The 24,063-nt window shown below is 49.1% G+C and overlaps 4 protein-coding genes across 4 annotated transcripts; 1 reads left to right on the top strand and 3 right to left on the bottom strand.

The window, feature by feature from the left end:
* Nucleotides 1-1,182: 1,182 nt before the first annotated feature.
* On the bottom strand, nucleotides 1,183-2,322 carry B0J16DRAFT_386024 (uncharacterized protein; the record flags this gene model as incomplete). The annotated part of the gene is made up of 1 exon (XM_046131549.1): nucleotides 1,183-2,322. One exon carries the CDS (start codon nucleotides 2,320-2,322, stop codon nucleotides 1,183-1,185), a length of 1,140 nt encoding a protein of 379 aa, XP_045981385.1.
* A 7,011-nt stretch (nucleotides 2,323-9,333) lies between these two features.
* Nucleotides 9,334-11,139, bottom strand: B0J16DRAFT_373507 (uncharacterized protein). Its single transcript, XM_046130526.1, has one exon. The coding sequence runs from the start codon at nucleotides 10,764-10,766 to the stop codon at nucleotides 9,714-9,716; it is 1,053 nt and encodes a 350-aa protein (XP_045981384.1). The 5' UTR covers nucleotides 10,767-11,139; the 3' UTR covers nucleotides 9,334-9,713.
* Nucleotides 11,140-14,211: 3,072 nt separating this feature from the next.
* Nucleotides 14,212-17,406, bottom strand: B0J16DRAFT_158145 (uncharacterized protein). Its single transcript, XM_046122163.1, has 2 exons — nucleotides 17,050-17,406; nucleotides 14,212-17,001 (listed from the first exon to the last, which is right to left on the bottom strand). Exons 1-2 carry the CDS (start codon nucleotides 17,193-17,195, stop codon nucleotides 14,415-14,417), a joined length of 2,733 nt encoding a protein of 910 aa, XP_045981383.1. The 5' UTR covers nucleotides 17,196-17,406; the 3' UTR covers nucleotides 14,212-14,414.
* Nucleotides 17,407-19,719: 2,313 nt separating this feature from the next.
* Nucleotides 19,720-21,636, top strand: B0J16DRAFT_307128 (uncharacterized protein). Its single transcript, XM_046124815.1, has 3 exons — nucleotides 19,720-20,216; nucleotides 20,274-20,547; nucleotides 20,613-21,636. The coding sequence occupies exons 1-3, from the start codon at nucleotides 19,885-19,887 to the stop codon at nucleotides 21,546-21,548; spliced, it is 1,542 nt and encodes a 513-aa protein (XP_045981382.1). The 5' UTR covers nucleotides 19,720-19,884; the 3' UTR covers nucleotides 21,549-21,636.
* The last annotated feature ends 2,427 nt before the right edge of the window (nucleotides 21,637-24,063 follow it).

Genomic DNA, 24,063 nt, shown 5'->3' with positions numbered 1-24,063 from the left:
ACGATAGTGGAGTTTCAAAACAATCAACGCGGGAAGTTCTTATCGATAAGCACCCCACTTACACCTAGTGACTTACACGACACTGACTGTTGGCATCCAAAGACATAGTAAGTTATGCATTAAGCAACATGCCTGAACTTGATCATTGATCCCGATATGTGAGAACATTGTGAAACATTTCATTGTTTCGATGTACTATTGGTTTCTCCAGGTGCCACTCACGGCTCGGATAGTCATCTGCAGATCGAACTACGATCACTACTGCTGCTATTACTACTACTCTATACCTAGGCCCTGGTAAGAGACTGGTAAGCGATGTACGTGTGAACCGAGACAATCGATCATCAGAGAAAGAAGCCACTTCAAGGCACGCAGTCTCAAATCCACTAGGACAGCCTGTCAGGGTGTTTTGTTCCTGAAGATCTGCCAAGCGACAAAAAGAAAGTGATGTATGTCATCGCCCGACCCGTCAGAATTATAGAGCCGGCTAAGAGCATCGCTGCTCACCCCTAGTAATAGAGGTCACCGACATTTCGATTGCGCAATGTTATGTCCTATACATATTTGAGCACTTGGACGATGACAAACCGGAGAACTCTGATCTAACCCAATCTAAATAGTAGTATTGTCTCGATAATGATGATAAAATGCCAAAGAAGCGCTCTCAGGCGCCTACTAGACTTGTACCCATATTTCGCCGCGTATACTATTTTTCTCCTGTGTCCAGATAATATCCATCATATGCCTTGCAAGTAACAAATTGACGTATAGTAACAGTCTAAAGGTATCCCAGTGAAATACAACGCGACAATCCCGTTCTCGACTCGATATCTCAAGCCTTGATGCTAGTTGCGGGTTCTATGCGAAATGCCCAATGTCATTTTATCTGTTCAATGATATCCTCATCTCTCGGTAAATGCCTGGCGCATAAATGAACCATGAAATTTGGGCGAGGCGGAAGCAATCAATGGTCCCGCGTAACTGAACCCTTGCAGGCTCAGGGGCTGGCTGGTCGGTGCAGGCGGTGTCATGCTCATGTGTTGTAAAAAGGTGAGTCGTTATCGTCGTCAGAGGGACCCTAGTCGCCTCCTGTCCTCGTAATGTCATTAATGTTTATGCCTATGGTGGCCGGGGTAGCTTGAAGATTGTTGTATGTAGCTGGTATGATGCGTAATTCGAGCTCTAACTGGAGCTTGAGTCCACCTCCATAATTTCTATAGCCCAATAGGGTAATTCTCTGGCTAGATGTTCATGCGTCACAAGCTCATCCTCACTCGAGTCAGGTTCCTCAAGTTCCTCGATCCGCGCAGGAGGAGGAGGCGGGTCGTGGAACAACAGACTGGTCCGGTGCATCTTTCTCCGCATACGACGTGCGCTAGAGCCAACTTCGTTGGCATCGAGTCCCTCGCCGTCGTCATCAGAATCGCTGAGTTCGCTGTGTGTTCTTTTGCCAAAGCTGCTGCCCATGCTCATTCGACGAATTCGCTTGAGTCGCTCTCGGTGTTTAAGGAATATCGCTTCTTCGTCGGGCACGCCTTCGGGGCCAGCTGCTTGCTCAGTGTCTGACGTCTCATTGCTGCAATTGAGGTTTCTGAAATCCTTGACCATGGTTTTGTGCTCTTTTCTATGCCTTGACCGTGAGCGACTGCGATTGGATTCGATCTCTGTGGGTTGTAAGACATCCAGTCCTTCGCAATCGCTGTCCATAGGATCAACATCCTCGAGGGTGAAGTTGCAAGCAACGATTTCAGTAGCTGCAACTGTAACATGAGAGGTCTCGGCTTCGTCAGCAGCCCCAGACTCTTCGGATTCTGAGTCCGAATTAGAATCAGAAGGATCCGAATCACTGGAACTGTCGGTGTCTTCAAGCTCAACATCAGAGTCGTCAATTGGCGAGGACACTGCTGGGCCCGTGGCATTTCCCATACTGCGTATACTGGGACTGGCCGACTCTTCATCATCTTCACTGCTGCTATCCTCATCACTGCTATCCTCGACCATTCCAGACGAGGAAGACGAACGAGGGCTCAATTGTTCGGGTCCCAGCGAAGGTCGATAACTGAACTGATGACCATCGCCGACCGGTCTGATATTGGGATCGGAGTCCAGCGGCTGGAAGTAATCATGGAAGTCAGGTTGACGCCGAGGTTTTAGACTGATCTTGCGTGAGAAAGGTGGTGATGTGGTGGGTGTCTCTGGTGGTGAATTTGGGTCGGCGGTGAGAGGCTCCTCTTGGGTTTGTACTTGAGCCTGAAGTTGAGTGACGTTGAGGTTTGGCGTCGCGGGGCGCCGCCGAAGGTTGGTGCTCTTTTTCGGCGGCATGGCTGATATGGTGTACATACGAGACCTTGCAATTGTGGTCTAGTAAGAAACGTATATGATATAGGACAAGGCAGAACTCAATTGAGCCAAAAGGTCCTCTATTTGACTGGAAGACAGGAGAACCGTATAACCTCGAATCTAAGTCTTGGGTAAGGCCACCAACAAGATGTAAGTCGAGATCGATAGGAAAGTATCTTATCGATCAACGTAAAGCCGAGTAGGATAGGTGGTTTGGCAGGCGTCGATGTGGGGTAAGAGACACTGATTGGAGCGAGCCGTCCCGGAAGTAAAAGGCGAGGGAAGATGTTAATGAGGCAGAGCCTGAATGAGGCGGCGAGAATGGTGTGAGTGTGAGGTACCAGGCGAAACAACAATGCAAAGCCTGGATTTGAAACGAAAAGAGGAGAGGTAAGGAAGAAGAGAGACAAGAAAACGGTAAGAGAAAAAAAAATATGCAGCCGTCGACTACTGCAAGCAAGACAATGCAAACCTAGGTCAGGTATGCAGCAAATAGTACCGGCTTGGGGCGTGGGCAAGAACGTGGGTGTGAGCTAGAACTCGAACGTGGGCGTCGTTGAAAATCGACGTGGGCGTGGTTATGGATGTTATGCGACGCTGGGTCAGGTAGCCAGGTAAAGGTAGGGATGGGATCCAATACTACGCGGGGCTGCCAGCAGAGCATGAGAGGATGCAATGCACCCAAGTGGTCAAAGGCGGGAGTGAGAGGGGAACGTAGATGGAGTCGATTGGGCCCCTGGCTCAGTCTGGCTTTGATACGGTGGGGGATTTGGCGATATGCCTTCTTGTTAGGGCCCCTCGATATAGTGTAGTGTAAGTAGGTAGTGGTAGCACAAACTGACGATTGCCAGCACTGACCCTGCGTTCAGGAAGATCAATTGGCTCGATCAGGGGAAGTGGGAAACAATAATAGAAGGCTCAAGGAACCCAAAAAGAAGAAGCGGAGGTGAAGACAAGACGTGGGACAGAACGAGCCAAGGCCTGATCTGTTCGCTGGGGGGGGGGGGGTCCCGTCAGGTTCAGGTCTTCGCTTGGTTCAACTTTGGGCCTTAACCCAGCCGGTACCGATGTTTGAGTTGGTCAAATAGTAGCGGACGATAATAATAGCAGCAGTAGTGGTAAAACGGTCGAAGCGATTCAATCGATGTGATTGTTGTCGATGATAGATGATAATAGCGATAGCGATAGTCAGGGAGTCAGGACCCAGAGGAGAAACCTCCAACACGGAGAGGATGATATGCGACTTGTGTTTGGGGTCATGATAAGTTTTTGTTGTGAAGGGTGACAGGATATGTCCTGGCAGAGGGCCAGATATCAGATAAAAAGAAATCCCGGGGACCTTTCTTGGTCCGCTTATCGCAGGTATGGATGGATATGGATCGAATCGTTGATTCCGACAGTCACAGGCCCCAACCGCGGTAGCCCAAGAGAGGCGATGTGGGCAGCCAAAGCTCTGTCCTAGACGAATCTCGGCGTCGATATTATTAGAGTGTTGATTATCAATCTCGTTTCTCTTTTTGACGTCCACTTGGAACAAAATGTTTCCGGTGAGGATGACAAAAAGAAATGAAAGAGAGAGAAAAGAGAAGAAGAGGATGAATAGAAATGACAGAGGAGGGGAAGGTTAAAAAAAAAAAATTGGTATGGAAAGAGCAGCCCAGTCCAGACCAGATGTAATGGATGCAAGTAAGATGGATGGACGGTACAGTACAGTACCTAGGTTGGGCAGGAGCCCCAGGAGGGGTCAAACGACGATAATAGGTCCTGCCGTCTGAAAGACTGCTTCGAGTGACTGACTGTGATGAGCGAATGCACAACAGACAGAAACGATTCAATCAATGTATGTCACAAGAATGGTACCAGTCTGGTAGGGGACGACAGTACAGCGATGATCGGGCAACCTGACCTGTACCTACTAAGGCTGTAAGTCGAGCCAGGGCCGATCAACGGCAGACGATGTGCCGGGTCAAATAATAAACTTGTAAGGATATAAACGGCAGATCAACCACTCAATCAATGAGGCGAGCACTAATTCACTTAGACTATGTAAGTGCCTACCAGAGGACGGCGATAGCAACAGGACCCTGCTGTCCTTGGTTCGACTTCAGTACGACCAGCAACAAGGACAGCCCTTGCATGAAAGCCTTAACCGCTCGACAGTCAGGTCTAGCGCAATGGCGGATTGAAGTTGTCGATCTTCTTTGGAGAAGCGCGGCCCTTTTTCGTTTGTGCGCAAAGGACCGCAGTGTCTTTGACGGTCCGGGCCCGGGTTCGGATCGGGTCTGTACAGAGAATTGAGGAGGTTGGAGGTTGGAGGATGGACCGACCGCCCCTCTGTCTTCAAGTGAGATGGATATCAATGTCTCAGTTGGCCAAACATGAGAGGTCCAGATAAGATCTCGCGCTTTGAGAATGTTTCTTGGCTTTGATCTGACCGTCAGTCTGTCAGATTAAAAGCCACAGTCTCGATTTCGATTTCCAGGCCTTTGGGATATTGAGGCTCCGGTTTAGACCACGAGGGAGAATGCCACACTTGGAAGATGGACGATAGCCTGAGAGGCAAACTTACTGCGCTTACAAATTTCAATTGAATGTCTCCGTTCTTACAAAGACTCTAGATTCCGGTTTATGCAGTCGCTTTTTTCACACTGGAGTGGGCTTGTTGTATCCAGTTGGGGGCCAAAGCGCAGGCCACAGGTGCTAGGTAATGGATGTGTAAGTTGAAGTACCTACCTAATCAACATGGCATTAATAATTATGAAGCCATTCGATTCTTCTGGGATGAACCGAGATCTCGACCAGTCCATCATTCATGGTTCAAGTCTAGAACACTATTCTGAAATACAGGCATCGCCTGGGTACCTTAGTTGGTACCTTGGTTGTGCGATAGCCTTCCTAGGTGGTCGATACACCAGAACTGTCACACCTTATGCATGGCAGGTACACCTAGTTATGGTGCAAAAGCCCAGACACAAGGAACGGCCCGCTCTGTCCATATCCATCCATGTATTTAAAATTCATGTGAAAGGTACCTACCTAGGGAGAGATCGAGTCGAGTAGATTCGATTCAAGTCTAATCCAACCCAGCTCTGTACTAGCGTCGGGTCTCTGCCAACACAGAACAAGCTTGAGATGGAAGCTGGATAAATAATACACAAGAAGAGTCTTGACCGAGTGGAAACGGATTTGTTTGAACCCTTGCGTAAGCACAAGAATTGGATCCCAGAAACGTTGAGCAAAAAGGACTCAATTCAACACGAGACGGTGCCTGAACAAAGAGAAAATCACTACTTCTAAGCGCCGCCGTGGGCCAACAGGACAAGGGGGGCATCACCGACATGACATGACTTGGGCAGCAATGCTCGAGAGGTCCAAGTTAGGGTCTCTCGGGTCCAATCCACCACGAACCAGCTCTGGTCAAGGTAAAGAAAATTCTGACAGGGGACTGACCGTTTGTGTTAGTTGATAGGAACCACTGTCATTGCATTGAGGCTTTTGACACGTTAGTATGACTCTTAGCTTTAATTCTCTCAACATCCGTCCATGTCCAGGTTGGCTGCAACAACAAATACAGATACTGCGATATGACAATGTTGATAGAACGCCATGGATGGCAAAGACGGCGAGAGTCGGGTCAATTGATCTGGTATCAGGCTCTATTCGTCTGGCCTCAGGATGTAAACCATGATGAGCTGGCAAAAACAAACCGCGAATAAGAGACTCGGGCATGCGTTCAACTTGCATTCACGCGAATGCTGAAAAGCAGAATGCAAATCAAAGGATACCTAATAAAACATACGATACGTACCTATTTCTCACATGCGGTGCGACAAGGTGCTGTGCAGTACTTCCAGGATCCTGAGGGTACCGATACATGTAATACCAAGGCAAAGGCCAATACCAATACCCATTGTTCGGTACCGAGACGCTGCTCAAAGGTCTGTCATCGTCATCACGCATTCGCGAATTCTGTCTGCGCGAAGAATTGGATCCTCCGAGTCCTGACCTGCAGTGTTTGACGAAACGGGATTGAGAGTCTAGCTAGAGGGTGCCTTAGGTAGAGCACACGTCTGATGGCATCATCATGTAGCATTGGCGATACAATAAATAGTAGGTACTAAGGTAGTCTGTCTTGAAGTGTATGTATGTAGCATTGGTATTGGATGCCCATCGTACAGGAGAGCTAACCCTTCGCTTATCGTCTTGACTTTTTGTAGCTGAGACAGATGAATCAGGAAGTCAAACCGACGGTTCAACGTTGCTAGGTTATTTATCTGGTCATGAATGGAAACCTACCTACCTAGGTACTATCTAGACTAATCTATCTAATGTGCTCTTCAAACCCAAATGAAGAACAAGCCAAAGGCATTTCTACGTCATCCGCAAGATGAGCCGTCATTTTAAACACTGAGTAAACTGCTATAATTAAGCTAAATGCTAATAAACCTGAAGTACAGTATGATGAATGAGGCGTAGAATGACAGCTCAGCCTAGTCCAGTCCATGAGAAACCGATTCCCGGAGCTTGAGCGGAGCCAAAGACGGACGGGACCCGACTGCCCCGCTTCCCCGTCCCAGCGCCCCGAGTCGCTGAAACTCAAATCAATTGGTGGGCGATTGAATCAACAAAACAAACAATTTCCTTACTCATCTACAGCCCACAATGGTAAGTAAAGACAACATTGCCTGTATACTTAAATCCATAGCCGCCATGATTAACAATAATCCTCCGTCTAGTCTCCAGATCCAAAACCACAAACACGGAAGCGTGGTCGTCCCACAAACGCGTCCAAATCTGCTGACGCCAGCGCGTCGCAAGATCGTCCAGATGAGCACGAAGCCGATAACGAAGAGTCTGCACGCTCGAAACAGAGAGGGCGCCCGAAGAAACAAATACAAGAAGATGCGACAGAAGAAACAGTAGCCCAGGAAGATAAACCTCGAAAGAAGCGCGGTCGGCCAGCAACTGAAGACAAGAATGCGGAAAAGACAAAACAAGATGCAGCACAGCCCAAACAAGGGCGCGGTCGAACCTCGCTTGAGGAGAACCAAGATGAGCAGGAACTGGAGCAGGAAGCAACAGAGAATTCGGTACAAGGGAAACGAAAGCGCGGCCGCCCATCGCTCGAGAAAAATAAAGATGATAATGAGCCTGAGCAGGAGGCTGTAGATAAAGAGGCGCAACCGAAGAGAAAGCGCGGCCGTGCCAAAACCTACCAGGACGGTCAAGAACCTGAGCGCCAAGTGGCGGAGAACGAGGTACAGCCTAGGAGAAAACGGGGTCGCCCTTCTCTTGAAAATGATCAAAACGAGAGGGAAACCGAAGAGGAAATGGTCAAATCCATAGCGCAAGCAAAAAAGAGACGAGGTCGTCCTCTCGCAAAAGACCAGAATGAAGCAGTAGATGATTCTGCGAAACCACAACAGAAGAGAAAGACGAATGGAAAGCAAGCAGAGCATCCAGATGAACAACAAGGCGAGGAATCTCAACCACGCAAAAGGGGTCGCAAAGCGACTCAGCAGCCCGAAAGACCTCCAGTAGAGCCAGAAGATGCAGAACCAACCCCTCGAAAGAAACTTCAACGTAAAGTGCCAGAACCCGAACAGGAGGAACAAGAGACTGGGGAGGAACACGAGAACAGACGAAGCCCGCGAAAGTCCTCTGGAAATGGAAAAAGGAACGCCCATGGAAAGACTCGCAGGGTGCAAAATCCCAACGTCGGCGTATCGCAAGAAGATGCAGAGGAACAACAAGCTGGTAAGGATACCAAGAAGGGTGGGCGACGAAAGGGCGGAAAGTCATCCGCTGACAGTACGAATGATATTGGACAACAACAGCAGCAGCAGCAAGGTACCAAGAAGAAAAGGCGCGGCAGCAAAGACAACGCACAAACCGATTCAGATGAATCCCTTCCCTCACCTCAGAAGCCATATCTTCATATTGCCCCTTTCAAACGCACCATCCGCTCCTCTCATATTGCTGCAAAGTGGTCTCCCCTGTCCGGTTTGTCCCTCCCTACTGCAACATCGATTCTCACACTCGCCCAAAGACCCATTCTTCAACGGACAGCTACGACCCGCAATCGACGCACCCACGCAACCGCAGCATTGAACCTCGTCTCACGACGTATAGAGCGTAAGCTTGCCCGCGGCCTACCCTTCCCCCCTGCATCCTCTACGACAAGTACGAGGCGCCGCGCAGACGCAGATGGGGGTCGCGCAATGGAGCTCGATTTTGAAGCCGTGCTAGATGGGAAACAGGCATTGGACAGACAGCTGCAACCAGCGAAGCATGCTGTGGGACTATTAAAGGCTGAAAAGGATAGGATGGAGAAAGAGCTTGAGAAAGACTACGAGGAACTGAGGCGGTTGGAGGCGAATGCAAGGGCGCAGACAAGAGAGCGCAAGGACCTATTTCGAAAGGCACATATCCTGGCGCCTACATCATGGGCTACGATCAAACACCAGGATACAGAGTTTGTGGCAGACAAAGACGAGGGAAGCCTCAAGGTAATAACGTCTATCACATATATATCTTGGGCCTGGAACCGAGGACTAACACTCGATAGGACCTCATGGATACGCCCTTCGAACCTCTAGCTCTTCAACTTGCTGGCCACGTTGATAGCATCCGTGGAAACCTTCAGCAGGCGGAGGGTGTGACACCGCAACTTGACCGTACAAAGGCAGCGTTACAAGACGTGCTGCAGCGGTATCTGGATGCCGATGCTTATGAGCACGTCCTGCTTGGGTAAGCGGCCTGTGTATGATATGATATAATGAAATAGGATATCAGCATTGCAATGGACTAGCAAGGCGTTGAGGGATACTGGCTTAGATAACTCTCCATTATGGAGGGCATGGTTTCGCCGAATATTATAGACGCGAACGATGGAAACATTGGGAAAGAACCGTAACAGGTCCGCATTTCAATTCTCCTTAGACAAAACATATTCACTTGTCACGATAACATGTAAGCTCTCACTGTGTACATCAAACACATCTCCTATTTCAAAATATCTACGGTGAAAGAAAGATATATGTCAACGATCAACTCAAAGAGACAGTGCGATCTACAGAAACATGGCTGCAGATAACACAGCCAAGTTTATCTATCTACAAACAGGCCATAAGTCAAAAAGACTATGCGCGCAAGAGAGTATTGGTTTTAAGTGCAAGATAAGACAAGATCATGATTCTCATTGAGTTGTTTTGAAAACGGGAAGCAAGCCAAAAAGTAAATTGTCATACATCCAGAGTAGTGTAAGCCTATCCAAGGTGACCTTCCTCCACTAGATGCCTAACCAAGAAGTAACCAAGTGGTGATTAATGTACAGACGAGACTTCATATACATGGGAGTTGTCTCTGGACATTTAACGGAGACGGCGAGAGAAGCCAGTGGGCTTGGCGTAGCCACCGGTAGCGGTGTTGTTGACGGGGTAAGGGACAACAGTGACGGTAGCCTCCATGGTGGTGGTGGTGTCGCAGATCTCCTCCTCGGAGTCGTCATCCTCCTCATCATCATCCTCGGAGTCGTCGCCCTTAACGGTCTTGCCAGTGACAGTGGCGCCCTCAGCACCGTTGGTCTTGGCAGCCTCGGGGACAACGGTAACGTAGACGGTAGAGGCAGGAGCGGTGACAGTGACGGTCTCGGGGACACACTCGCCGTTACCGCCCTTGTTGGGGCCGTTGCCGTTGCCAGTACCCTTGGAGCCATCGTCCTCGCCCTCACCCTCGCCCTTGCCAGTGCTGTAGCCGTTGTCGCCGCCGGTGGCGGGGCCGGTCTCACCGACACGCTGGATGGTCTTGGTGATAGTGCCAGTGGTGGTCTTGGTGGTGGTGGTGGTGCTGTCCTCCTCAGGGGTGCCGTTGCCCTTGGAACCATCGTTGGTGACCTCAGGGCCAGCAGGGACGGTCAAAGTCTTCTGGATGGTCTTGTGAATAGTGGTGGTGATGGTCTCTTCGCCCTGGGTAAGGGTGACGACCTGGTCGGTGGTGTAGTCAGAGACAACGGTCTTCTCACCCTGGGTGGGGGGAGGGTAGGCACCACCGGTGTTCATAGGGACATCAGCGGTGATGGTCTTGCCAGTAACGCCACCGGTCTCAGCATCGTGGAGAACGGAGGTGTAAATAGAGCTGGCCTCGGCAACAGGGCAGACAACCTCAGTGAGGATGACGGTGTGAGTGGCAGTGAGGGTGGTCTTGTCGGACTCGGGGAGCTGAGCAATAGCAGTCTGGTCACGAGAAGGGCAGTTGGTGACGGTAGGAGCACAGCTAGTGATGGTCTCGACGACGGTGGTCTTGACGGTCAGGGTGGTCTGAGAGTCGGTTCCGTTGTAGTCTCGGCGGTAGTGGGCGTGCTGGGGGAACTGGTAGGCGTTGGCCACGGCGGCGAGCATGCCGATGCTGGCGACGACGGACTTCATTTTCAAGGTTTGGTAATGTAGGGTTTTGCGGTAGCTTCAGTTTTGTCTATGACAACGTAGATACGATGTAATGGCTGCAGAAATCGATTCCACAGTCAGGCAGCGAGCAAGACACAGTTTTGCTTCACTAAAAGAAAGTATAAAAGTTGGAACGTGAGAAAACACAAGTTGCTGTAGAGCTGGAATGATCGTAATGGCAGAGCCGAAAATGAATGTAATAGTCACAATAGAGACTGAACGAGTGTGTAGTTGAGACAGACAAGACTGAGAGGCAAAACCAGAGTTGAGGAAGGATGCGGTAGATATTAAGAAAATCTGGAGTCGGGGGTGGCACGAATTGGGCTGCAAGCGCCTCTTTTTAGCTCTTTGCCTCTTTGCAGGGGAAGCGAATGCAACCACAAAACGACGGACTGCCAAGATGCGTCGAGCATGGGTGATGTTGCGGTCCACTGGAGAGCCCCTTGGATATTGGGGACTGGCCAGGATCTGGCATCTAGAGCTTGGTCCTTGCTCGGTTGAAAGAGGGCCGTATCCGCTGAGCACGCTCGTGAACCATGCCCGGGTCGTCCACATCCGCAGATGGAGGAGATGTGGTATCAGAAGCGGCTTGAGCGGCCACTGAGCGCGTGTGCCACATGTATTAGCTGAAGCATCGTTTTGCACAACAACTGACTAGGTAGGTAGAACGAGGGGCCAGTGTCTGTGCAAAGACGATGGGATGCAGCTGAATCAGCAAGGTACTGTAGGCTAGAGTATGAGCCTAGACATGTTAGCGAGAAGACGATCTCATCCCTCAATCTTGCTTGGGCGGCCTCGTCGGTTGCTGCGGCGTTGATGTTGTCGAGATGAACATGGATGTAATTTGATTGGAGACGCGAAAGACCAACCGTTGGAGAAGAACGAGGTTCAGAAGTCGGTGGGGCGTCGTGGCGCTTACTTCAAATGGCATGGTTCAGGGGCACGGTAGGCTTCTTCACCAGGGGCTCAGGGCTAGACAAGCACCTTTTTGGTGAGCGAGCACCCTGCAATTTAGCGATGCCATTGCAACTCAGGCCGAGGCAGGGCAGGGCAATGATTGCATTTTGATGATTGTTCATGCTATATTGGAAAAGCAACATGGATTTTCTCTGGTCTTGAGCAGTTCCACCAAGAAAAGATAAACTGATCCATACCTACCTAGTAATCACTACCTACATGATACGTAAACATAAAAGTTATGTTTCAATCAAAAAGCTGAGGTGCCATCTACTTTAGTCTCAGCTAGTACCTTAGTACTGTACGTAGCGCCCACCACGTCACATTTTTATGCAGGTACCGTGCAGAACCTGAGACGCCACGCGGGCCAATCAAAATGTGGCACTCAGCCCTTAACTCTCCCGAGACTTTTGGTTTCTGGCGCCCGCCACCTGAACTTACTGCTGCGAATAAAATGACTATAACCTCAAGTCTGGGTGATGAAATGTTTTAATGAGCGCCTGCCGTGTTTGTTTGTTTGTCGCAATACATCGCTGCTTGTATCGCTCTTCCACTCATAGAGACAGTCCCAGCGCTTAGGTCCGGTGAGGCTGCTTACTACTACTACTCCTATTCTGCACTCATCTTGAGGTGCAGTGCACATTTACCCCTATCATATGCGGTGAGCATCCTCCAGCTCCTGTTGTGCTAGGCTAGTCAGGTCGACGAGGTAATCTCAGCCTTGTATGTCGTGCACCTAGGTACTTGATACTACTGTACTGTACGTACTGTATTGATTCCGAGTCCGTCAACCTAAACTCGAAATCTCCGACGGGATCGACAGGCTTCGTAGTTCATAACTTCGTACAACATGCTAGTGCAACTCAGACTCGGACTATAACGAGATAGTAGAGATTCCCGAATCTTGTGCTAATTATCATTCATCACTTTGTAATACAGTGTGCTAGTCAAGGCAGCGTCTAAACATAGGCTGTCTCTGTCTCTGCCCAAACCAGCCTCTGCAGAGATTGAGAAGAGCTTGGAAATCGCTCAAGTCAGACATTCTCTTACATACAAACAAACAATAACTGCCAATGACAGGCTCCCTGCAGTGACCTTGGGTTCCATAAAAACATCCATTGCCCTACATACAGGAAAGAAACAAGAAAGAAAAACAAAATCCATTCCCTTGCATGCTTGACCGCGATTTGACAGACCATGAGAGCCATCCACTTATGCAGCGTGCCATCTTTTCTTCCCTGCTAAGTCGTTCCTCGGATCTAGAATGACTCAGATCATCCCCTCCCCACTGATTCGGTCGTTGCTCGTTGTGTACAGTACATGAGGCAAAATGGATGGCTGTCATCTGAGACTTTTTGCTCAGCCTCTTCGGCAGAGGTGAGTACAGTAGATACGTACAGTATCTGGACGCCTGGGCTAGAGTATCTACCCAAGACAGCACATAGGTGCCTACATACAGTATTGGTTAAGTCGTAAAAGACGTAAAAGACGGGATTTGATGCATGGTGGATCATGGTTGATCGTCAGGAACAAGGTCGCGAATGGACCACCCAGATTAATCACCGAAAACCGTTGGTTTCCCAACTAGGTAACTGGATAGAAACCGGGATGAAAAGACAAACTCTGACAGTACATACAGTATACGATTTCATTCCCGTTACCTTGGTAGATCTACAACTGACATTCACCCCATTGTATGTGTCCCTTTTATCAACAATATCAAGCATTCAATCACTTCTGTAGACGGTAATGTACATATAGAATGTTCCATATTCTACGAGCCGTAGTCAGTTCTCTGACAATACTACCTCATGTTTCATCTCTCAGCCGCTCGCGGTCAGTCCGTTAGACTACGGACCCAGACTACCAAGGTATCCGTATTGTACAGAGCAATACAAAGTTCGTACATCCATGTCAGTCACCCTGTCGTGTCGTTTCAGCAAAACACCATGGTCCCTTGTCTTGGTCTTATCCTGTCCTGTGCTGTCCCGTCTCCCATGTCGCAGAATAACAAGTTCCAACTCTTATTCCTCCCCTCGTACAGTAAATTACTTGTTACCTCTCGGCTCCACCACTCAACAACCTCCAATCTACGGCACGACAAGGTTATCAATTCTTAATTATGATTGCTATTGTTCTCTCATTCTAACATACTCTATCAAAAACGCACCAAACAAGGGTTTAAAGTTCTTTCATATGAGATGCAACATGCTTGCTCCTGTCTCTACGAAATTCTTTGATAACTGCTTAATCGATTGTTGTAATTAATTAAATCACGCCGCGCAATCGTTCGTCTCATCTCGGCAATCAATCGCTCTAGGCAGATTTGACCTTGGCGGATGCGCTGCCAACCAGAGGCTGAGAGTTCCCGAGATGCATCAATCATGCATGCATGGTCAGGTTTGTTCTGCAAATCTCACCTCATCTCGTTAACACTGTTACGTTAATGCTTTGAGGCTCTCGAATTATTCAAAATCCAACCTAGATACCTGGACACTCATCGTTCATTCAACAGCTATAGGTAGTTTCTCATCATACCCATGACACACATCCTGGAAACCTCAAAATCCCATATGCAGATGCTGCGCCTTGTAGTGACTTCTCAGCAGGTAGGCACCGAGATTGCCAATCATTTGCCGTACTCGGGTAGCGTGGGCATCCGCATCCCCTCTCTTATTCCACTTCCTCAATCCTTGGCCGAGACCTCCCAGACTCATCGACCAGAGTTCCGCTTGGATTTACGTGGAGGCCCGCAAGCTGTGTGAGACCCGGTGGGTTCGTCTGATCTTGCGCAGGCAACATGCTTGCCATCTGCCAGTTCTCAAGGCTCTCAATCACATCATTCGCGTGTTGTTGCACTAATCCATCGTTATCCGTCTGAGCCACATACCGCAGTGTCCTGACGATATCCTCTCGACTATCGTCGGTAAGACCAAAGCCGAGTTTGCGGCCAGACTCCTTGGCTGCGTCAAGTGCCCTTACAAAACTCAGCACGTTCAGAATAGCAGCTCTTCGTAGAATCGCCGTCTCCATCTCTCGTTCCATAGCTAGGATGTTGATACAAAGATCAACACTTCCGGACACAAGTGTTGGACCGATACCGCCAATATTAGTTTCGAGCGCGGCGCCGAAAATAGATAGCGCAGAAGTACGAACTCGGACATCTTCTGCACCGCGCTTACTCTCCCATCCTTGAAGGATTTGAGCCAAAATGTCATTCCTAGCCTTTTCCTCTTCTGTTACCTCCTCGTCGTCTATGCTCATACCATCGGCTTCTTCTTCTTCTTCTTCCTCCTCCTTCTTCTGCTTCTTCATCTTCTGCCGCTTCTCGTCGCGAGCCTGTTTCGCCATAGTCTTAGGTCGGTATCCACGCCGTCCAGCGATTGATAGCAAGGTTTCACTGACTTGCTGCGCAACGTCGCCAGCAAAAGTCTCCCCTAATCTTTGGATCACTTGCAACAAGGCCTCTCCGAAGCGCAGTCGCACATCCGTCGTAGATTTTTCTTGTGCATCCAAGTAGTGATCCAGAAGCTCCTGCACGGCAGACTTGGGGTGTTTGTTTGCCAGCTGTGTGTACACCTTGACGACTCGTAGATTAATGTAATCGTCGTTATTCTCAAGGAGAGTGGACAGTAGAACAGCAACAGCGGGAATGTCCAGTATTGGACTGTCTCTCAGTATGAGGCCAGAGAGTAGATTCAGACCTTCTGTCACGATAGGGGCTGGGTTGTCATCGCCGCCGGTAACATATTCCATCGCCAGTTTGTATGTTCTTTGATCCTCAATCTGCCTAGCACTTGGAGCCGAAGCTGGTTCGTCGTCTTGTTCCATTTCGTCCCGATATCTTAGAAGTAGAGCTAGATTTCTTGCTGTGGGTGTTACTTGGGGTCTGTCTTCGTTACTCAGTCTTTCCAGGGCACATTCAACAACCTTGAGCTCCTCTGGTTTGATGTGTGACTTCTGGAATGTCGGTGCTGTGATGACGAGATTGAGTAAACTCAGCACCACTGCGAGTAGATCATCTGCCAACCTTGACTGGGCATCTGCTGTGAGAACCCGACAGACGAGTTCCAGTAACTGGTCGAACTGGTTCACGAGCTTCTCGGGTGCCTTGTCCATAAGCTTTTGCAGTACAGTAACTTCCAAGAGGTTTTGAAGAGGTGAGTCCGATTTCTCAGTATTGGGGCGGACATCAATCTTCACATCTTCAGTCTCTTTGTCTGATGATTCAATCCAGCGCTTGAGTAAGTCCAGGAAAATGGCAGACACTTCCGTGACAGAACAAGCTGTCGTCATATATTCAACCAGCTTGGCAGCTTTGTCCTCAAGTTCGTTCCAATTTAGCTCAATGCCTGTTTTGGGCTCAAATCCACCAGGTTCTATTATTTCGATTTCTCCTTTACCCTTAAGTCGATACTCCCAGGGCGTCTCTGTACCGTCTACGGCACCCTTGCAAAGAAGGTTCTGTATAAAAGGTCGAACGCTTTCAGCATTCCCAAAAAGTCTTAGGTAGGCTTGCAGTAGAGTACGGGCAGGTTGTACAAACTCCTCTTCAGTATTCGGCAGTGGGTTTGACCATGAGGCAAGTACCCAGACTTGAACCAACACAAGTCTAAGGAGGCGCCTGCACAGGCCAGGTGAAGAGTTTGATATCACGAGAGTTTTGAGGCGTTGCAATGAGGTTTTGAGTGAGTGTGAGATGACGATAACGCGATCTCGGCTGAGGTCAACAATTTCTTCGTCCTCTTGCTTTGTGACTGCGGGCTTGGAGTTTGACATGTGCCGCAAAGATGGGTTCAAGTCTTGCACTAGCGGTTGAACAAAGGCATTCCACCCGGGTGATCCAGGAGCGCCGTACTGCTTGCTCCCAAGGACGCCGAAGCCAACAACCTGCGACGCAGTTTTGGCCAGTTCGGGACCAGCAGTCCCATCAATAAGCTCGAACAGTTGTCCCGAGATGCCGTCAAACCACGCCTGTGGTGTCATGCTAGCAGGGACTGAAGAGAGGAGTTTTGTTGCAACGGCAACGCCTTCATGAGTGATACTGGCTCCTTGCTTCTGAGGACCAGAGCCGGCATCTGGAGTCCTACCTATATTGCTGGGATGGACTGAGAAGACGAACTCCATGGTTCCTCGTACGCCAGTTGGGCGCAGGGGAAGTAGGGTAAGTGTTTGAAGCACTGGGTCTCGCAGCCATGGTGGAAGGATAGACGGTTTTATCAGTGCGTTGAGAGCAGGTAAAAGCTTCCAAACCGGTGTACTTTATGTTGTTAGTATTGCTGCAAAATCTAAAGATTTGGCTATGTACCTTTGAATGAGTTTATCATATTTTTCAATGTCGCGTTCTTGTTCAGTAAGAGCTGGATCAAAGGCTTTTTTACCAGCCTCGACTATTTCTTCTATGATTTTGGGTTGTGCGCCCGACGAAGGAGTTGACGACGACGAGCTCGCCATAATGCATGGTTTCTTGAGAGGATCAAACTTGGTATAGGGTCGGACGGGTGTTTGTCATCATATGTTGACCACTGGTGCTCTGTCCCCGCTAGCCCAGCACTGTCAGGTAGTGCTACGGGCAGGCACGAGTGGTTGGGTGGATCACGTGCACGCGCGTAAGACGAGGCTCCACTGCATGGTATCTCATCGCGTCCCTCTTCTGCCCTGGAGCTTCCCCAGTCAACAACCATTTCGTGATACTGATCAGTTTCTACGATCGATACTGGAGATGCGACCACGCCAGAAGGTGTTAATGTTAGATGGATCAGCTTTTTGCAAACCCCGATGGCGGTCAAGACGAACTCCTTCACTGCGCTTAGCAAATACACCAACACGCGCGACGCCTTCCCCACAGTTCTCCGGCCCTCGTTTCTCGCAAGAGATGTCTATTGCAGGCTGCTTGTCTTTTTTGGTTACCCTCCCATATGTCGCTCTCGAGCCTGTAACAGGACCTCGTGATTGCCGCAGCTGGATCATGGTGGGTAGTGCGTTCTGTATAGGACGTACCAGGCGGACAGGTAAACGAGGCTCGGAACTTAACCCTAAGAAGATATCTGGTCATCAAGTCTTGCGCTCTTGTCGTCCAAGTCGTCTTTTATGCCGGCTAAGCACCGACAGTTGTGACATGCCCGCTGAAAAGTTGGATGATGAACTGAAGGTGCTAGTGTCGACGGACAGGCGATGAAGACAGTCCAGTCACCTACTGGTGCGCGAGAGGATTGGTGCCATGAGTCGTTTGGTAAGAGCCTCTGGTCCGAGGACGCTCGTCAGCCCTTTCCACTGGAACCAGCACATCGGTCAATAGTAGACCGTCCAGGCGATGCGGCCAGCCTTGGGTTCTTGGAGATGAGATTGGCCTGATCGCTTGATCATATTGTTGGCTCACTCGGTGCGCGCAGCTGAGGAGTGGAGCTTCAGATGGGCCACAAACAATCAGTCTCAGAATTTCATACGACTCCCGAGTTTTCGTCTGTCGGAACCTTCAGCTAGGGTAATTCCGGCTGGTGCAGCGGACAATTCGTGGAAACATACAGAAATTCTTTGACCGATACACCTCGCCAGTCTGGTAGTCCCCGGTCCTCCGAAGCTGTTAATACCATCGTGCATTGCCGCACCACTTCTCATCCACCCAGCCCCTTGGCCCTTCTCGCTCACTGGACCACGCCACAGCATTTGCTCTCGGTGTGTGACGCTTCGCGTCTGGTCTGACTAAGCGCATTAACCTCTAGCCATGGGTCGCAATCTCTTGGTCATGATGGGCGCCAGCACGCCTGCGAGGATCGATCGGTCCCAACAGGTCCCTCATATCAGCCGCAAGGTTGAGCTTGAGACGAAAGGGTGGTTTTTATGGATGTATTTTGTCCACCCGTCATTGCCCTCCATGCCTCTTGCTGGCGAGAACTTTGGAGAGGAATCAAAAACTTGTCCAAGTTGGCAGCGTGAATCACAAAGAAGGAGTTCTCTTGGCGGTGTCGGTATGTTTTAGACTGCGTTCTGTCATGACGGCCTCCCGGAGGAATCGCGTCGGCGAAAGTATCATATCAGTATGGGATTGCTAGTTCACGAGACAGTCTTCGCCTTTGCAAATGGCCACCGTGGCGCGCCAATGCTTCTGGTCGACGTTGGAAGCAGTATTGGGACCCATCTCGAGTTGGAGTCAAAGCTTTGTGCTTGTCTGATACTGTGGACGGCCCTTCCATCGAGTTGAGGATCGTGCCTCTGGGTTGCACTGGTGAGGCTGGGTTGTAGCATTGGATCTAGGACAGGCTTAGTTGGCGAGGTAGTCCTGGCTGTCCTCTCTCCTGAAAATGGTGTGGAGGTCAGCCCCCCCCGCGGTGAGGGGATAAGTCTACCCAATTCCTTCGTCTTGTGGAACGAGTGCTAACAATCAAACAGGCAAAGAGAATCTAGACTGTTGTTGAGCCGACACGAGAATCGCCAAGGTAAAGCCAGATCTAACGTGAAGATCCACGATTCAACCATGCCCCAAGTGGATAACGCCGCCTGTGGGGGGCCGGGAAGTGATGTAACTGATGATGGCGTCTGGATTGGGTGATCGGATCCGACGGATCGGAGAATTTATTGTAGTGATGTCATGACTGCCAAGATTTCCAACGTCTGCGTTTCTGTTGGTTAGGCTTGCCTATACCTATGTTTGTGCTTGTGTTTGTGTTTGCCTTACTGACTTACAGTCACACAGCTGTACAAGTCACTAAGGACAAACTGCTGATGCCTTCAGAGGCATTATGTCAGGACTATTATAAATAGTCCTCTTTCTTCTAGCTAGATTAGACTTACATAAATCAAGCCTTCTTTTACATATCTATCTGTTTCACCGTCTAAACTCAACATAGCTGTAACAAATGATCTGCGATTGAGGCTGAATGTGTGTGTTGTCACCAAAGCTTGCTTCCATCCCGGTTGTGTTACCTGAACCAATGGGATCAACTTTGGCTGTAGCTCCCGGTTGCTGGTGATGTCACATAACGCAGGAACCTTCATTCTCGGATGTCTTAAGTTAGATGAACTCTAAACAAAACAAGATTGTTCAGTTTGGTTATCCTTCATACATTATTGCTCTTGGTCGCGCTCTCTTGTCTGGGTTCTCGTCAACTTTACGCTGCCCTAGTCGATCAAAGCCAAGATCACCATGCGCAAAACAGCACTCTTGGCCTTGGTGCCCGCCGTTATGGCCATCCCTGCCGCTGCTCCAGGTGCTGCGCCCACGGTCTATCGTAGAGTTGCCGCTCCAGTTGCCCAACCTACTGAAATTGCGGATATTCAAAGACGCGACATTATTGACGACGTAGAGACTTATGTCGGCGGTCTTGTCAGCGGTGTCGAGACCAAGATCAAAGGATGGGTCAATTCTGGCATCCTCGACTTTCCAACTGGTTTCCCTACCGGCGACGAGGTTAAGAAGTCGGCGGGCGTCGACGATGATGATTTGGAAGCGCAGCCAACCCAGGTGCTGAATATCCCGTGAGTACCTATAAGCATACCTAGCCAATTCAGGCGCAATGACTAATCACACGACAGTCCTTATGGCAATTGGACCGACAAGGGATGGAACGTTCGAGTGCACGGCAATGTCTACAAGATCCCCGATCTGGACCAAGACAAAGTGGACGACCTTGCCAATGGCTTCCTTATCGACACGGATATTAAGGACCTTTCCAAGTCCCAGCAAGCTCAGGCCCGAAATGTCACAAAGTCAATCTTTGTCGTGCAGCAGAACGACGTGCAGGTTAAAATGAACTTTGTGAACAACGTCGATGTTTCTCCGGACGAGAGTGGCGGCGCTATTGATGCAGTAAGTGCTCCAGTACAAGTCTTCTGTACGGAATATTAGTACCGAGTTACTGACAGTGTGTATAGAAAGGAGGCACACAAAACATTACCATGCCGTACAACACTACACTGGAAGGTGATTTTGACGCCTTCGTCACGCTCAAGAACACTTCCGGTCCAGACAATGGCTACTTGATCCCTGGTAATGAGACTTCAAAGATCCAAACCCTCAACCTCTATGCTGAGGGCAAGAACAACAGCGGTAACGCAACCGCTTATCTTGTCCCTCCCAAAGGTATCACCATTGTGTCGGATGTCGATGATATCTTACGAGTAACAAAGATCTATGAACCGAAGGAGGGTCTTCTCAACACCTTTGCTCGACCCTTCACGCCGTGGATGAACATGCCCAAGATCTATGCCAACTGGTCGTCATCTGTGGATGACTTGCACTTCCATTATCTCACCACTACGCCTGAGCAGGTCACACGAAACTATATGAGCTTCATCTACAACACATACCCTCTTGGCTCATTCGATACGCGTCCTCTCAACTTCTCAGACGTATCGGCGACATTATCCATCCGTCGCTTTTTGCTTGACAAGATCTTCCAGACCTTCCCAGACCGGAAGTTTATCCTCGTTGCTGACACAACCAATTCTGATGTTATGAAGGCATACCCAGCGTTATATAAAGACTACCCGGGTCAAGTACAGTGCATTCTCCTGCGCAACACAAGCTCCACGGACAGCGGAAATAAGTTCCCCTACAACACCAAAGGGTTCAAAGGCATCCCACAGAAGAACTACATGTTTTTCAACGTTCCCGATGACCTTACCAACTTGGACATTGCCAATGGAGGATGCTACAACAGTTCTGTCAAACAGAATGTTACTTTTGACTATCAAGGGCTGCCCTTTGGTTTGAGTGATGATGATAACGCTGCTTCTGCCAATATCAATCCTCGGTTGGGGATGGTAGTTGCGGGACTGGCGGCTGCTGGCTTGGCTTTAATGCTCTGATTGTGATGGTCCTCTGGGTTGTAGGGCTTTCAGATTGTAGTGAAGCTAATACTAATAACAAATTAATTAATGACAAAGCATAACAACGACTCTCTGATGTACAATGCTGTGGCACAAGCTGTGGCATGTCTTCCAAAGGAACTTGTGAAATGCCGAAGGCTGATAATTTATCACAAATATTTTTTTTTCTTCTTTTTTTTTTTCTCAACAAATAGCACGATACTGTTCCTTACATGTCTCCATCCATCTATTCCATAAGCTGCGCGATCTATTGTACCCTATACTACCTAGGTAGGTAGAAAGGCCAAGACGACTTGCTAATCACGCGAACATATTTCAAGGGTTTTAGAGAATGTTTTTAGACGAGCGTTTTGTTTGATCGGAACAATTTCCGATTGCCTATGGTCTTATGAGACCCATGTGATAAAGCACGTCAGTTGGTAATTAGACCATTGTCCTTCTCGGGACAAGGAGACATCGCATGATACTCGCATCTATTGAAAGCTAACCCTGGCTAAACTGACTTGCTTCTAGGATTGTGAGCCAAAAAGAATTGAGCCAACCTTGTTAACGCCTCAAATTTTATAATACAACAACAACAACAATAACCTCGTTGCTTTAGCTCGTGGCTTCCAACTTCACGGGAATCACGACTGCGATAATTCAGAACCAATTCTTATACCAGGCGGCGATTTCCGACACCGAGAAGACGTTATGGCCAGATGGCGTACGCTATCGTACAAAGGATATTCCACTAGCCGCTGGAGTAATCCATGAAGTGGCTTGTTTGTTGGTCCGCTTCCAGAGTAGCTGAGCTTTCCACGCCTTCAATCATGGATCACGACTGTCCTGAAGGGTCTTCCATGCCAAAGTGCAGTGTTAGTACCCAAGCCAAGCTAGGTATTGAAAATGGGCTGATGCAAAGTCAGCCCTCGCAAGATCTGACAGCTCTCGGTTGTAAGGTAGACGGGCCCCAGGCAAGAAGGTTTATTGCTTGGTTCCTTTTTCTCCTTTTCAAGTATGCCTTGAGAACCGGAACAACTGGGATCTTGAAGAATCGACATGCAGCTGGGCAAGTTGTCCAAGACAAAACAGATCTTTGACGCCTGGAGCTATCGTCAGAACTCAATTATTATACGCGCAGCTGAGACATTGAGGCTGCCTAGTCGTTAATCTTAGCGAGGCGTGAGGTAAACAGTGGGCTATTTCTAGAAGCGACGGGAGTCTATGTACACACTGGAAGTTGGGCTCATACGGATGGGAGGCATGGATTCTTCAATGTCAGGTCAGATTGAGTGAGACAAGTGCCTACCTACCTACTAAGGTACCTACCTGTCTAGAGGAGGTACTAAGGTACTATCCGTAACTTCCATAGATACCTATCTACGTAGGTAGGTAGCTGAGGCCCTAAGAATTGGCGAACTTTGACGGGCGCTAGTGGAAACCCTACCCCTGATCAGGTACTGTAAGTAACAGCGGTTGATATCCTATTTGACAACTTGTGGGTGGTGAGGGAAGCACTAAAGTAGAGGACAAAGCTAGCGTACCTAGCTGCCGTATGATCATACCTCCCTGGGAAGGTACTATACATAGGTAGGTAGGTATCTAGGCTACCTAGGTAAGTACCTCCTCAACTGCCTGTACTGTACTCTACCACCTGCCTCCTGCTAATTAATCATGGATGTTCCTGGATCAAGAGAGCTCATCCTATCCGGCAAGGACGGGGACAAAGAGCTGTATGTAGACCCCACACGAGCTCCCTAAGCGCTTTCTCAATTGAAACAACTTACTTGCCTTGCTTGTAATGTATGTATAATGGATTGATTGGAAGAGGAAAGAGACCCCTCGAAGCGACTCTACACCGGACTTTCATTGCATAGCATAATGCATTGCCTTAATGACTATGCATTTATCTCACATCCAATACTTTTAATCTCTTCAATCTCACTCAGCTTTCTCCACTGAAGCAGGTACACATGCTCTACATTCGTCCGCAGTCATGTCCAAACAAGCCGCATGGTTGCACAGCAGATCGGATATGTGGTCAGCTGTCCGTGCTCTCTCCCTCTCTCTCCCTCTCGCTACCTAGTCTGTACCTAGGCGGCTTGTCATTGTCATCCATCCATGGGAATACCCTCATCCGTTTCATCATGCGAAGACGGCCCGTCTAGTCCGCAGGAATATACGGATACCCACGCGATAATTACAGCAAGGTCGCTTTCAGAACCAAACTCTTTTCAACGGCAGTGGCTCGTTTCTGCAGTAAGTAGGTACCTGGGTAGTTAATGCCGGATTCTCAACAATTCATTGGCACCACCCTCACGAGATGCAGGCACGTGGAGCATGGTGGAAACCGTTACACCTAGTCCTTTTTAGGCAAAGTCTACCGTTTGACCAGCAGGCACCGTGGCTTTTTACGACCTCACTTATCACAGGGCTAACAGAGAAAAAAGACTTGTTCAGTTAAGTGCGGTGCCCAGCCTTTCCTCAGATACCCGACGCTTTCATTGATCCT

This window comes from Fusarium flagelliforme (genome assembly GCF_020744385.1).
Source record: "Fusarium flagelliforme strain FIESC 12 MPI-CAGE-AA-0113 chromosome Unknown B0J16scaffold_5, whole genome shotgun sequence".
In the NCBI taxonomy this organism is placed as follows: domain Eukaryota; kingdom Fungi; phylum Ascomycota; class Sordariomycetes; order Hypocreales; family Nectriaceae; genus Fusarium; species Fusarium flagelliforme.
Note: the sequence above shows the minus strand (reverse complement) of the source record. Positions and strands in the feature narration are given on the sequence as shown.